Genomic DNA, 14,146 nt, shown 5'->3' with positions numbered 1-14,146 from the left:
TCAACTGGCTTACCTGGTTAAATAAAGGTGAAATAAAAATAAATAAATAAATAAAATCATCTTGTTCATTTCCAGACAATTCTACATGTTGAATCGCCACCCTCTTTGACACTGAGCAGGGGATCTACGGCGCACGGTCAACGTTTGTGTTGGTCTGGCTCATCCTTTAGTGATGAGTAAAGGAGATAAGGTTTGAGGAAATCTACCCAAAATGTGACTTTTTACAAAAATCATTTATTTTCATTCCAGTTTACAACAATATTTATTTGGACATAAAGCTGGTCACAGAGGTGGACATTAGGCAGGTACAAAGGGATTGGGGACAATAAAGGGTAGTCAGCATATGACCCTGTGTAGAATAATCGTAGAAAATAAAAAAGGGAAAGGAAAAAAATTAATGATGCAGAGCATGTCATTTTTAGCATAGCAGGCAAAATCATGGATCAAACAAATAGAGTGGTAAACCATTGGCCTTGTCAAGACACTGACACGAGACCAACCACCATAAAATGAGCAGCTAGGCAGTGTTGACTAGTGTTGTGCCATAATGTTGGAGGATGAGGGCTCTAAATAAACGACTAGTGTAGTGCCATAATGTTGGAGGATGAGGGCTCTAAATAAACGACTAGTGTAGTGCCATAATGTTGGAGGATGAGGGCTCTAAATAAACGACTAGTGTAGTGCCATAATGTTGGAGGATGAGGGCTCTAAATAAACGACTAGTGTAGTGCCATAATGTTGGAGGATGAGGGCTCTAAATAAACGACTAGTGTAGTGCCATAATGTTGGAGGATGAGGGCTCTAAATAAACGACTAGTGTAGTGCCATAATGTTGGAGGATGAGGGCTCTAAATAAACGACTAGTGTAGTGCCATAATGTTGGAGGATGAGGGCTCTAAATAAACGACTAGTGTAGTGCCATAATGTTGGAGGATGAGGGCTCTAAATAAACGACTAGTGTAGTGCCATAATGTTGGAGGATGAGGGCTCTAAATAAACGACTAGTGTAGTGCCATAATGTTGGAGGATGAGGGCTCTAAATAAACGACTAGTGTAGTGCCATAATGTTGGAGGATGAGGGCTCTAAATAAACGACTAGTGTAGTGCCATAATGTTGGAGGATGAGGGCTCTAAATAAACGACTAGTGTAGTGCCATAATGTTGGAGGATGAGGGCTCTAAATAAACGACTAGTGTAGTGCCATAATGTTGGAGGATGAGGGCTCTAAATAAACGACTAGTGTAGTGCCATAATGTTGGAGGATGAGGGCTCTAAATAAACGACTAGTGTAGTGCCATAATGTTGGAGGATGAGGGCTCTAAATAAACGACTAGTGTAGTGCCATAATGTTGGAGGATGAGGGCTCTAAATAAACGACTAGTGTAGTGCCATAATGTTGGAGGATGAGGGCTCTAAATAAACGACTAGTGTAGTGCCATAATGTTGGAGGATGAGGGCTCTAAATAAACGACTAGTGTAGTGCCATAATGTTGGAGGATGAGGGCTCTAAATAAACAACCTCTTTACCTAAATACATATTGCCGTGAAGTGCTAACTTAGAAAATGGGGTGCATTCTTACCAACAAAAGCTTGATGTTCCTTACAAGGCAGGTAAATGGTTAAGCGTAAGGGTGTTGGGTTGCGTTCTAAACAATGCTATGCTACTCTTGCAGAGTACAGCATCTTACAGAACAGCCATATTGTAATAGACACCCTGTGTACTAACAGGAAAAACATTATGAGAGAGAAGAGAGGCTTGAAAAGTGATGAGAAAAAAAGAAGACATGGCAGATATTAGGGTGGTTTCACTGTCTGTCCAGCTCAAAAAAGTGCTGGCGTAGAAAATCTATGTTAAAAAAGGAACCAGTAGTGTGTATCCTGGAGACTGGCTTTGCTGGGTCACTTCTGCTGCAGCCGGGCAGCTTTGAACTTGGATACCCGCTTAGGGGCCTCCCGGGGAGCTTCAGGAGCCACCTCCTCCAGCTTCCGCTCTGGAATAGTGGGCAGAGCTGGCGGGGCGATGGTTAGGTGGAGGATCGACGAGGGAATAGGCTCCTTCTCCACCACTGTGCATGAAAAGGCCTGGATGATCAACAAAAAATAACAGAGGACTTTAATGAGAGGCTGTAGAGCTGGACAGTGCACAGACAAACAACATGTCTAAGGTGTACCCCTATTCAACATTCAAAGATCATGATTAGAAAAACAAATCAGCAGAGGACCAGGGTTGTACTCATTAGGGCCTGCAACAGAAAATGAATGTTTCTTATTGGACAAGATGTTCAGGTAGTCCCTCTCTGTTTTAGTCCGTTGTCATCCGTTTAGTGTCTAATGAACATGACCCAGCTTAGTTTTACCTCGAAGCGTCTGGTGGGGTGTAGAGGGTTCCCAGTGGGGCTGTCCTCCTCAGTGATGCCGTCGCTGGTGTCGCTGTACATGTTCTCGTCATGGCTAAGGGTGCGTCCGAACGTCCTGCGCTCCTCGAAGTCGGCAGCGCTGCTCTCGCTGGTGTCGCTACACCCGCTGTTCTCTCTGCTCCGGGACTTTAGGATGGACTTCCTGGGGATGGGCTCACCATTCTTCACATCCACAAACAACCTGACAAAAGTCCACAAACATTCACCTAGTCAGCCATTATAACCAATCAGATCGCAGAACTTGTTAATAGACAGACACCATACCGAATCAGAACAAATAACCTGGAAACATTCAAAGTAAACAACATTTCATATACAGTGGGGAAAAAAAGTATTTAGTCAGCCACCAATTGTGCAAGTTCTCCCACTTAAAAAGATGAGAGAGGCCTGTAATTTTCATCATAGGTACTCGTCAACTATGACAGACAAAATGAGGAAAAAAAATCCAGAATATCACATTGTAGGATTTTTAATGAATTTATTTGCAAATTATGGTGGAAAATAACTATTTGGTCAATAACAAAAGTTTCTCAATACTTTGTTATATACCCTTTGTTGGCAAAGACACAGGTCAAACGTTTTCTGTAAGTCTTCACAAGGTTTTCACACACTGTTGCTGGTATTTTGGCCCATTCCTCCATGCAGATCTCCTCTAGAGCAGTGATGTTTTGGGGCTGTCGCTGGGCAACACAGACTTTCAACTCCCTCCAAAGATTTTCTATGGGGTTGAGATCTGGAGACTGGCTAGGCCACTCCAGGACCTTGAGATGCATCTTACGAAGCCACTCCTTTGTTGCCCGGGCGGTGTGTTTGGGATCATTGTCATGCTGAAAGACCCAGCCACGTTTCATCTTCAATGCCCTTGCTGATGGAAGGAGGTTTTCACTCAAAATCTCACGATACATGGCCCCATTCATTCTTTCCTTTACACGGATCAGTCGTCCTGGTCCCTTTGCAGAAAAACAGCCCCAAAGCATGATGTTTCCACCCCCATGCTTCACAGTAGGTATGGTGTTCTTTGGATGCAACTCAGCATTCTTTGTCCTCCAAACACGACGAGTTGAGTTTTTACCAAAAAGTTATATTTTGGTTTCATCTGACCATATGACATTCTCCCAATCCTCTTCTGGATCATCCAAATGCACTCTAGCAAACTTCAGACGGGCCTGGACATGTACTGGCTTAAGCAGGGGGACACATCTGCCACTGCAGGATTTGAGTCCCTGGCAGCGTAATGTGTTACTGATGGTAGGCTTTGTTACTTTGGTCCCAGCTCTCTGCAGGTCATTCACTAGGTCCCCCCGTGTGGTTCTGGGATTTTTGCTCACCGTTCTTGTGATCATTTTGACCCCACGGGGTGAGATCTTGCGTGGAGCCCCAGATCGAGGGAGATTATCAGTGGTCTTGTATGTCTTCCATTTCCTAATAATTGCTCCCACAGTTGATTTCTTCAAACCAAGCTGCTTACCTATTACAGATTCAGTCTTCCCAGCCTGGTGCAGGTCTACAATTTTGTTTCTGGTGTCCTTTGACAGCTCTTTGGTCTTGGCCATAGTGGAGTTTGGAGTATGACTGTTTGAGGTTGTGGACAGGTGTCTTTTATACTGATAACAAGTTCAAACAGGTGCCATTAATACAGGTAACGAGTGGAGGACAGAGGAGCCTCTTAAAGAAGAAGTTACAGGTCTGTGAGAGCCAGAAATCTTGCTTGTTTGTAGGTGACCAAATACTTATTTTCCACCATAATTTGCAAATAAATTCATTAAAAATCCTACAATGTGATTTTCTGGATTTTTTTTTCTCAATTTGTCTGTCATAGTTGACGTGTACCTATGATGAAAATTACAGGCCTCTCTCATCTTTTTAAGTGGGAGAACTTGCACAATTGGTGGCTGACTAAATACTTTTTTTCCCCACTGTATGCCAACACATTTGACCCAAAATGTTGCTAAAAGGTACCCCAACCAAGATCTAGATAAGCATATGTTTTCGTTTCAGTCGCCTCCATCTCCTCTAACTGAAGCTAATTGTAGAGATTTTTTTTCTATTGATAATGTAAAATTAACAGCCAAACAGAAAGACTCATGTGAAGGTGAAATTACAGAGGAGGAACTTCTGGATGCAATTAAAGACTAAGTCTGGGAAAACTCCAGGGTTGGATGGCATACCAGTCGAAGTATATCAAACCTTTTTTGATATACTAAGAGGACTGCTATTAGCATGTTTTAACCACTCCTATGTAAATGGTAGATTATCTGACACTCAAGAAGAAGGTCTGATCTCATTATTACTGAAACAGGATACAAGTGGAAAATATAAAGATCCAGTCCATTTAAAAAATTGGAGGCCCCTTACACTTCAGTGTTGTGATGCAAAAATTCTAGCAAAATGTATAGCGCATAGAATTAGAAAGGTATTGTCGGATATTATTCATTCTAATTCAGACAGGCTTTTTACAAGGAAGATACATTGGAGATAATATAAGGCAAGTATTGGAAACAATAGAACATTATGGAAAATCGGAGAAACCAGGCCTGCTATTCAGAGCAGACTTCGAAAAGGCATTTGATAAAGTACGACTGGGGTTTATATATAAATGCCTGGAGCATTTCAATGTTGGTGAATCTCTTCAAGATCATGTATAGTAACCCTAGGTGTAAAATAGTAAATAATGGCTATTTCTCAGAAAGTTTTAAACTGTCAAGAGGAGTGAAACAAGGTTGTCCACTATCGGCATATCTATTTATTGTGGCCATCGAGATGTTAGCTATTAAAATCAGATCCAACAATAATATCAGGGGATTAGAAATCCAGGGCTTAAAAACAAAGGTGTCATTATACGCTGATGTTTTCTTTTAAATCCACAACTAGAATCACTCCACAGCCTCATAGAGGATCTAGATACATTTTCTAACCTCTCTGGATTACAACCAAATTATGACAAATGTACTATATTATGTATTGGATCAATAAAAAATACAATTTTTACATTGCCATATAGTTTACCAATAAAATGGTCTGATGGTGCTGTGGATATACTCGGAATACATATCCCAAAGGAAATAAATGATCTCACTTCAATAAATTATAATAGAAAGTTAGCAAAAATAGATAAGATCTTGCTACCATGGAAAGGTGGGTGCCTGTCAATTTGTGGAAAAATCACTCTGATTAACTCTTTAGTATTATCCCAGTTTACCTATTTGCTTATGGTCTTGCCTACGCCTAGCGAACAGTTTTTTAAATTATATGAGAAAAAAATATTCCATTTTATTTGGAACGGCAAGCCAGACAAAATTAAACGGGCCTATTTATATAATGAATATGAATTCGGAGGACAGAAATTATTAAATATTAAAGCATTAGACCTATCACTAAAAGCTTCAGTCATACAAAAGTTATACTTAAATCCGAACTGGTTCTCTAGCAAATTAGTAAGATTGTCTCACCCAATGTTCAAGAATGGCCTTTTCCCCTTTATTCAGATTACAACTACTCACTTTCAGTTACTTGAAAAGGAAATAATCTCCCAGATATCACTATTTCTAAAACAAGCCATAGAAAGTTGGTTGCAATTTCAATTTAATCATCCAGAAACGACAGAACAAATAATGCAACAAATATTGTGGTTAAACTCAAATATACTAATTGACAAAAAACTTTTTTTTTTTGTGACAACATTTAAAAGGTATAATCTTTGTAAATGATATCATCAGTAGGACTGGTGGAGTTATGTCGCACATGCAGCTAACAAAAACATATGGAAATGTCTGCTCTACCCAAAATTACAACCAAATAATTGCAGCCTTACCGCAAAAATGGAAGAGGAAAGTGGAAGGAGGAAAAAGTAAGGAACTTGTCTGTCGGCCTTGCATTAAAGAACATAATTGGTTAAGGAAAACTGTGATAAATAAAAAGGTATATCAGTTTCATTTAAGGACCAAAGGATTGACACCCGTCCCATATAGATTGCAAAATAGTTGGGAAGAGATGTTTGACGTACCGATCCCATGGCATAGTGTTTATGGACTGATACTCAAAACGACACCGGATTCAAAACTTTAAATTATTATATAAAATTCTTGCTACCAATAGAATGTTATTTATATGGGGGATACAATCTTCCCAGCTCTGCAGATTTTGCTGCGAAGAGACAGAATCATTAGATCATTTGTTTTGGTACTGTTGAATGGAATTGAAGGATGGGACTAATAACAACTAACAACGAACAATAACAAGATAACTAATAATGTAGGCACGCTGTGTCCATAATAAGTGTATGGGTTGTAGGTTGGGAGCTTTTGTGAAGGAGCACAGTTAGAAAGATATGGCATATAGAAGCAAACCGGATGGACATCATGAAAATGATCGGAGAGGTTGAGAGTAGAAGACGTTCAGGAGAAAGAACAAACAAAATGTAATTACTGTAAAATTGACTGTGTCCATAAAATGTAGATAGTGGGTATGGGCTGGAAGTAGAGGCCTAGGCGTTGTTGTTCACTAGTTTACTCCAAGTGGGGAAAGGGTGGCGGGGTTGGAAAGTAATAAAGGGGAATATATATATATTTTTAAAGGATATGTATGTGTATGTATGTATGTATGTATGTGTGTGTGTATATGTGTATGTACAGTGGGGGAAAAAAGTATTTAGTCAGCCACCAATTGTGCGAGTTCTCCCACTTAAAAAGATGAGAGAGGCCTGTAATTTTCATCATAGGTACACGTCAACTATGACAGACAAAATGAGGGAAAAAAATCCAGAAAATCACATTGTAGGATTTTTAATGAATTTATTTGCAAATTATGGTGGAAAATAAGTATTTGGTCACCTACAAACAAGCAAGATTTCTGGCTCTCACAGACCTGTAACTTCTTCTTTAAGAGGCTCCTCTGTCCTCCACTCGTTAACTGTATTAATGGCACCTGTTTGAACTTGTTATCAGTATAAAAGACACCTGTCCACAACCTCAAACAGTCACACTCCAAACTCCACTATGGCCAAGACCAAAGAGCTGTCAAAGGACACCAGAAACAAAATTGTAGACCTGCACCAGGCTGGGAAGACTGCATCTGCAATAGGTAAGCAGCTTGGTTTGAAGAAATCAACTGTGGGAGCAATTATTAGGAAATGGAAGACATACAAGACCACTGATAATCTCCCTCAATCTGGGGCTCCACGCAAGATCTCACCCCGTGGGGTCAAAATGATCACAAGAACGGTGAGCAAAAATCCCAGAACCACACGGGGGGACCTAGTGAATGACCTGCAGAGAGCTGGGACCAAAGTAACAAAGCCTACCATCAGTAACACACTATGCCGCCAGGGACTCAAATCCTGCAGTGCAGACGTGTCCCCCTGCTTAAGCCAGTACATGTCCAGGCCCGTCTGAAGTTTGCTAGAGTGCATTTGGATGATCCAGAAGAGTATTGGGAGAATATCATATGGTCAGATGAAACCAAAATATAACTTTTTGGTAAAAACTCAACTCGTCGTGTTTGGAGGACAAAGAATGCTGAGTTGCATCCAAAGAACACCATACCTACTGTGAAGCATGGGGGTGGAAACATCATGCTTTGGGGCTGTTTTTCTGCAAAGGGACCAGGACGACTGATCCGTGTAAAGGAAAGAATGAATGTATCGTGAGATTTTGAGTGAAAACCTCCTTCCATCAGCAAGGGCATTGAAGATGACACGTGGCTGGGTCTTTCAGCATGACAATGATCCCAAACATCTCAACCACATAGAAAATCTTTGGACGGAGTTGAAAGTCCGTGTTGCCCAGCGACAGCCCCAAAACATCACTGCTCTAGAGGAGATCTGCATGGAGGAATGGTCCAAAATACCAGCAACAGTGTGTGAAAACCTTGTGAAGACTTACAGAAAACGTTTGACCTGTGTCATTGCCAACAAAGGGTATATAACAAAGTATTGAGAAACTTTTGTTATTGACCAAATACTTACTTTCCACCATAATTTGCAAATAAATTCATAAAAAATCCTACAATGTGATTTTATGGATTTTTTTTTCTCTCACTTTGTCTGTCATAGTTGACGTGTACCTATGATGAAAATTACAGGCCTCTCTCATCTTTTTAACATTTACATTTACATTTTAGTCATTTAGCAGACGCTCTTATCCAGAGCGACTTACAGTTAGTGAGTTCATACATATTTTTATTTATTTTTATTTTTTCATACTGGCCCCCCGTGGGAATCGAACCCACAACCCTGGCGTTGCAAACGCCATGCTCTACCAACTGAGCTACATCCCTGCTGGCCATTCCCTCCCCTACCCTGGATGACGCTGGGCCAATTGTGCGCCGCCCCATGGGTCTCCCGGTCACGGCCAGCTACGACAGAGCCTGGATTCGAACCAGGATCTCTAGTGGCACAGCTAGCACTGCGATGCAGTGCCTTAGACCACTGCGCCACTCGGGAGATAAGTGGGAGAACTTGCACAATTGGTGGCTGACTAAATAATGTTTTCACCCACTGTATGTATGTATGTATGTATGTATGTATGTATGTATGTATGTATGTATGTATGTATGTATATATATATATATATATATATATATATATATATATATATATAAAAACATGGGGGATTGGAAGTGATGCAGACAATTACATTGATGGAAGTTACAATCTATCTGCAATATTAAGCTGATCTACCCCCCCCCCCCCCAAAAAAAATAAAAAAAGATCTAGATAAGTGATGTGTAACCTGTAGTGTGCGTTTACCTGTAGATGTCTGTGGGCGTGGTGATGTTGTGGAGCCCGTGGTGAGAGTGGCCATTGCTGGTGCCGTTCTTCTTTTTCCTCTTGGCTTGCCGCTTCTGTTCTTTCAGCTCACTGAACTTCAACATGGTGTTCTTCCCTGTGTTTATCCGCACCTGGAGACGAAGAGACAGAGAGAGAGAAATAGAGAGAGAATTGTAGTACATTGATTTACGTGACTCAAATAACATAATGGACTACATTTTAACTGTTGACTGCACTGAGTTTAATACGATTTATAAACATTGACCTTCTTGGGTTCCACTGTATGAGAGAAATAGATGGTAGGCAAACAGTTGCCTTCCTCCTCCGCTCTCTCGTCTTCCTCCTCCCTGTCCCTGGTTGTACCGTTAACTTTACCAAAGTTGTGGGGCACAGACATCCTGCCTTCACTCCTCTCGTCATGTCCGTTGACGCGATGATGGCCACCATCATCTCCATCCTTCTCTTCCTCAGAGGAAGAGGATGTTGTGTTGTCATTGCCGTTGGTGTCTGCACTGTCAAAGCATCTGAAAACAAATCAAAACAATGTATCAAGAGAAACCTAATCTTCACTATATTTTTCAATGAAACACAGGTGTGAAGATGGGAAGAGTGCGCTGAATCACTTCTCAATGTCAACGCATTTTGTGTGTGTGTGCGCGTAACTCTACCGGTCATGCTCCTCCTCAAGCTCCTCCTGTGCTTCCAGCTCATCCAGTCTGGCCCACAGCTCCTCCTCAGACGGTACTCCTCTCCTACTCTCTCCATCTCCCTCTCCACCGCCCTCCTCCTCCTCTATCTTCACAATAGCCTCCATCTTGGGCTTGGAGTGGGGATTAAGGGCCACACGCTGCTTTCCTTTACTTACAAATTCTTCAATACTTCCAACCTCTTCTCTGATGTCCACATAGTCCCCTTTAGCCTGAAGAAACAGAGAAGGGTAGAAGTGTGTGTGTTAACAATATCTGATCATATATAAATTGCTTTATCTGCACAGAGGAGTTGTCTGTCAGATAAGCTGGCTGAAGAGGATCCTAAAAGCTCTTTGTTATCACTGTAATTACACTTACGCCTGAGAGTTTTTCTAGATCCTCTGCGAACCCAACTCTGGCTTCAAAGTTCTTCCTCGTCTTGTGCAAGTCATCCAGTGCACTCCTTACATCTAAAAAACAAAGAACAAAAATTTGATTTGAAAAACAAAGTGCAAAAATGGTGTGATCAGTGTGGAATTGGAAAAATGTGTGTGTGTGTGTGTGTGTGTGTGTGTGTGTGTGTGTGTGTGTGTTTATATAAGGGGTCAAGACATGTAGCTAGTGGACCAAATTGGTCGTAGTCAGAAGAAATTAGAAACAAAAACCACAGTATTCGGACCAGCAAGGGGTTAATAAAAAAAAGGAAAATGATGACAAACAGTTCATAATATCTCATGCCCTCGGTGCTACTTCGGATCATTAAATCTTCACAACAATTAAACCCCCGTTTGCTAATGGCAGCAAAGGGCCCCGTTGCCATGGCGACAGTGAGCCCTCAAGCCGTACGTCTCTGAAGCGTTGGGGAAAGGTCAAACACGTACAGCCTGACAACTCAGCGGGGCTGTTTGACAGATCTCTGCCAGCCAGGTTTGCATTATGGCACTTAGCTGTGTAAAAGCAGCCTGGGCAGGGTCAGGGAGGGGTGGGCAGGGTTATGGCACATTCACGCTTCGGTAAACATCAGTCTAATAATGCTCCCATCACTATCACACATTGTTATTTAGGCCCATTTGAAACAATATTAAGTAGCTTTTTGGGGCGCAGAGTGAATACCAAAGGAAGCATGGGGAAACGTATTTCTAAGAGAAAGTAAGAACAGCCAGCAGTGGAATGGAAAGGAGGATTTTTAAGGCTGGACTGTTATTGTGACAAAATGATAGCAGAGGATGGTCAAATAGATTTGAGTAACCAACCAATGGCTTTATCGCTGTGTAACATTCTGGTCACAATTCTGCATTTTCAATAGTTAATTGTCCACCAGCAAGACTACATCAAATATTCTAATAATCCAAGTATTCACAAAATGAGTAGCCATTCAACTTTCCCTGACAACACTGAGTGATCACCTCTTTGTTTCTGACAGCAAGTCTATAACAACAGCCCCCTCTGTTGGGCGAATGGTGGAAGTGTTGAGAAGACGTTCAAAATTCAATCTTTCACAAGAAGCATAACCACTACCGTACATATACAATTGAGGAGTTCTCTAGTGTTTTTATAATATTAGTTTAGTGAGTGTCAGAGTTTGGCAAGGGGCCATGGTATCTGAGAAAATTCTACATTATACAAAATAAACTCACGTTTCTTCCTGTGCTCCACGAGCTTCTGGGCCTGCTTGGCAGAGCACTTGGCAAACCAGTTGTCTCCCAGTAGCACGGTGAACTCATTGGTATGGACCAGCTTCCCAGGCATGAATGCCAAAGGGCCAAATGGCACCTGTTACAGCAGAGAGGAGGGGAAAGAGGTCATGTTTCAACTTGACTTTAAATTGTTTATATATTAGGGCAATTCAGATGGTTCTGCATATTTTTATTAAACTGAAAGTGAAACTGAATAGCTGAAAGAAGAAAAGGAGAATATAAACTAGTAGTCAAAGATAAGGCCTTCCCTGCACACACCATATGTAAACATCATAGGAGCTGTAATAATTGCTGTGTGTTTCTCTCCAGATCAAGACGGGACAATTTATATTTTATAATAAGGTTGCATGGCCTGGGAATTCACTCTGTTGACACACCTCATATAATGAACTTTAAAAAAGCCCCTGCTATGGAAACCCTCCCCAGTGCATTTAATAAGAGAGAACGTACCATGATGTCATAGGACACCTCATCTGGAAGAGTTTTGAGTTGATCCTCGAGGGCTTCATAGTCACCTTTTACCTTCTCCCTGAAAGTCAGAAGATTTTTTATTTCAGTTAAATAATTGCGCACATACACACGCAATGTTCCACATGCCCTTCCTGGTCTAGCGGTTATCCCAGATCTAATGTTTAGCCTATCTATGTCCTATCAAGAATGTGGTGAGTGACTGTGTGTAACTAGTAATCTAGGAGCACAGTAGCATCATAACGAGATTCTGTCTGACTCCTATGCCATAGTCACTACGAGGAAACCCTACACAAGACTCACCAGTGCTGGATCTGAACTTCGCAGCCTTTCACCACCTGTTGTTGACAGAGTGACAATTCTATAGGTAAAACTTGGCATTTTCATTCTCCATAAAAGAAACTCAAAATAACCCCCTCCATTTTACAGTTATTTACACTTGGGGGGGGGGGGGGGGGGGTTAAACAGCTGTCAAAAATGTATTGCCAAAAGTTTTTTGGGACCTCAAAGGATATACTTACACAGAAGCACCAACTTGGGGACAGGAAGAAGCATCTGTATACTTTGAAGTGTATGTCATACTAAGAAGTAGCCTATAATACTACACTTTGGGTAGGGTTATGAAAAATGATGTGTGCTATAGAACGGGGCAGATACAATTCTTTATTCAACATGACAGAGATTGCGCTAAGCATGTCTGGTCAACACATTAGGCCTGTTTCTATTTGGAAGTAGGCCTACTGTAAAGTTGCACCCTCCTTCATGAGTCAAATTCTACAGCAACACAACACGAACATGACTTTGCCAACTGACTAGCTAGCTAACTAACTGTTTACTTTTGTCCTGTATTGCATTGCCAGCAATTAATTGTATTAAACATTTAATTAAACATCCATTCAATGCTCAACACTGTGTATTGATATTCTCTGAACATTTAGATAAGATTAGACTAACTAACTAGCTAGTTATGGATGTTGAATCTAGGTCATAGTTTAATGGCCAGTATTAAGTTAGTTAGGCCACACAAGGAAACGCTTGTGTGCATAAGTCCATGGTAAGTTCATTTAATAATTGTTCATGCATTGGGTAAGTTAGTTTGTTTATTTTTCATACATTGTGCTTGCTGAAAAATATAATTTAACATGGGTCATCAGAGCAGTTGACAAACTTGACTTTGCATACTCGATGGTTGTAGTTAAACAACATGGTTTGACCAGGATCCACGCTGAAATAAACGAAGCAACATGTGACCGCTTGCTCAAGGAAGCTTCTAGAAAAGGTTTAACTAGCTAGAAAGTTTCCACGATAAATTATGTCGAAGAGGCCACATGCGCATAAATGAATATGCAACTAAATAGCTAGCTTGCAACATGCTGAAAGAGAATGCATGTTAGGCTGTCTCATTTAATGAAAATGCAAAACGATTTGCTCAATTATAACGTTAGTCGACCGCGTACATTGTCAACAGACAGAGCACGCGCAAGCCAGCTAGCTCGTTTGTTTTACCTTTTTATCCTCCACTCGAAGTCTATCAACTCCTTGTGGGACCTCTATGTTCCTTTTATTTCTCTCAGCCATCTTCCCATGTAATAAGCAAATGAAAATGTGACGTTTGTGAATCCAAAACAATACTCAGGGGTTGTAAGTCCTAAAGAAATGTTTATGAATGCAATTGCAGGTATTCCTGAGACGCGTTTTCCTCTTATTCATCAAAGGGGCAGTGATAGATATCCAACACTTCGGAAGTGAGACCATTTCACACTCTCATTTTAGGATTTCAGCATGATCTCAAAAATATCCATGTAATATAATCCTCAATGTTCAGCGTCTTCCTCATCGACCCTTCGCCATGTTCCCATGTCTGTTTCCCGGTGTACTCTGGGTAAAATGCTAACTTTCACAACAATGTTGCAAATGCATGAAAATGATCACATTATGTAAGACTGTATCCAATAGACTACATACAGACAGCGTTTCACTCTCTTGCAATGTTATTAAATGAAACACATTTTATAATATTTTTTACCCATCAAATGCTATAATAACTACATTTTAAACCTCGAGTGTTTACCTTATATTGCAAATGATATCAATAGTTACAGTTGTAAA

The 14,146-nt window shown here is 40.9% G+C and overlaps 1 protein-coding gene across 1 annotated transcript; it reads right to left on the bottom strand.

Annotated features, from left to right (window-relative positions):
- Positions 1–214: 214 nt before the first annotated feature.
- LOC311137789 (unconventional prefoldin RPB5 interactor 1-like) lies at positions 215–13,917 on the bottom strand. Its single transcript, XM_084172375.1, has 10 exons — positions 13,544–13,917; positions 12,341–12,375; positions 12,020–12,098; positions 11,510–11,645; positions 10,251–10,342; positions 9,852–10,102; positions 9,449–9,707; positions 9,163–9,314; positions 2,358–2,598; positions 215–2,082 (listed from the first exon to the last, which is right to left on the bottom strand). The coding sequence occupies exons 1-10, from the start codon at positions 13,613–13,615 to the stop codon at positions 1,900–1,902; spliced, it is 1,500 nt and encodes a 499-aa protein (XP_084028501.1). The 5' UTR covers positions 13,616–13,917; the 3' UTR covers positions 215–1,899.
- Between the last annotated feature and the right edge of the window lie 229 nt (positions 13,918–14,146).

Source organism: Coregonus lavaretus (assembly GCF_964263955.1).
Source record: "Coregonus lavaretus genome assembly, chromosome: 11".
Lineage (NCBI taxonomy): Eukaryota > Metazoa > Chordata > Actinopteri > Salmoniformes > Salmonidae > Coregonus > Coregonus lavaretus.
The sequence above is the reverse complement of the archived record's forward strand: the minus strand, read 5'-3'. Positions and strand labels throughout refer to the sequence as shown.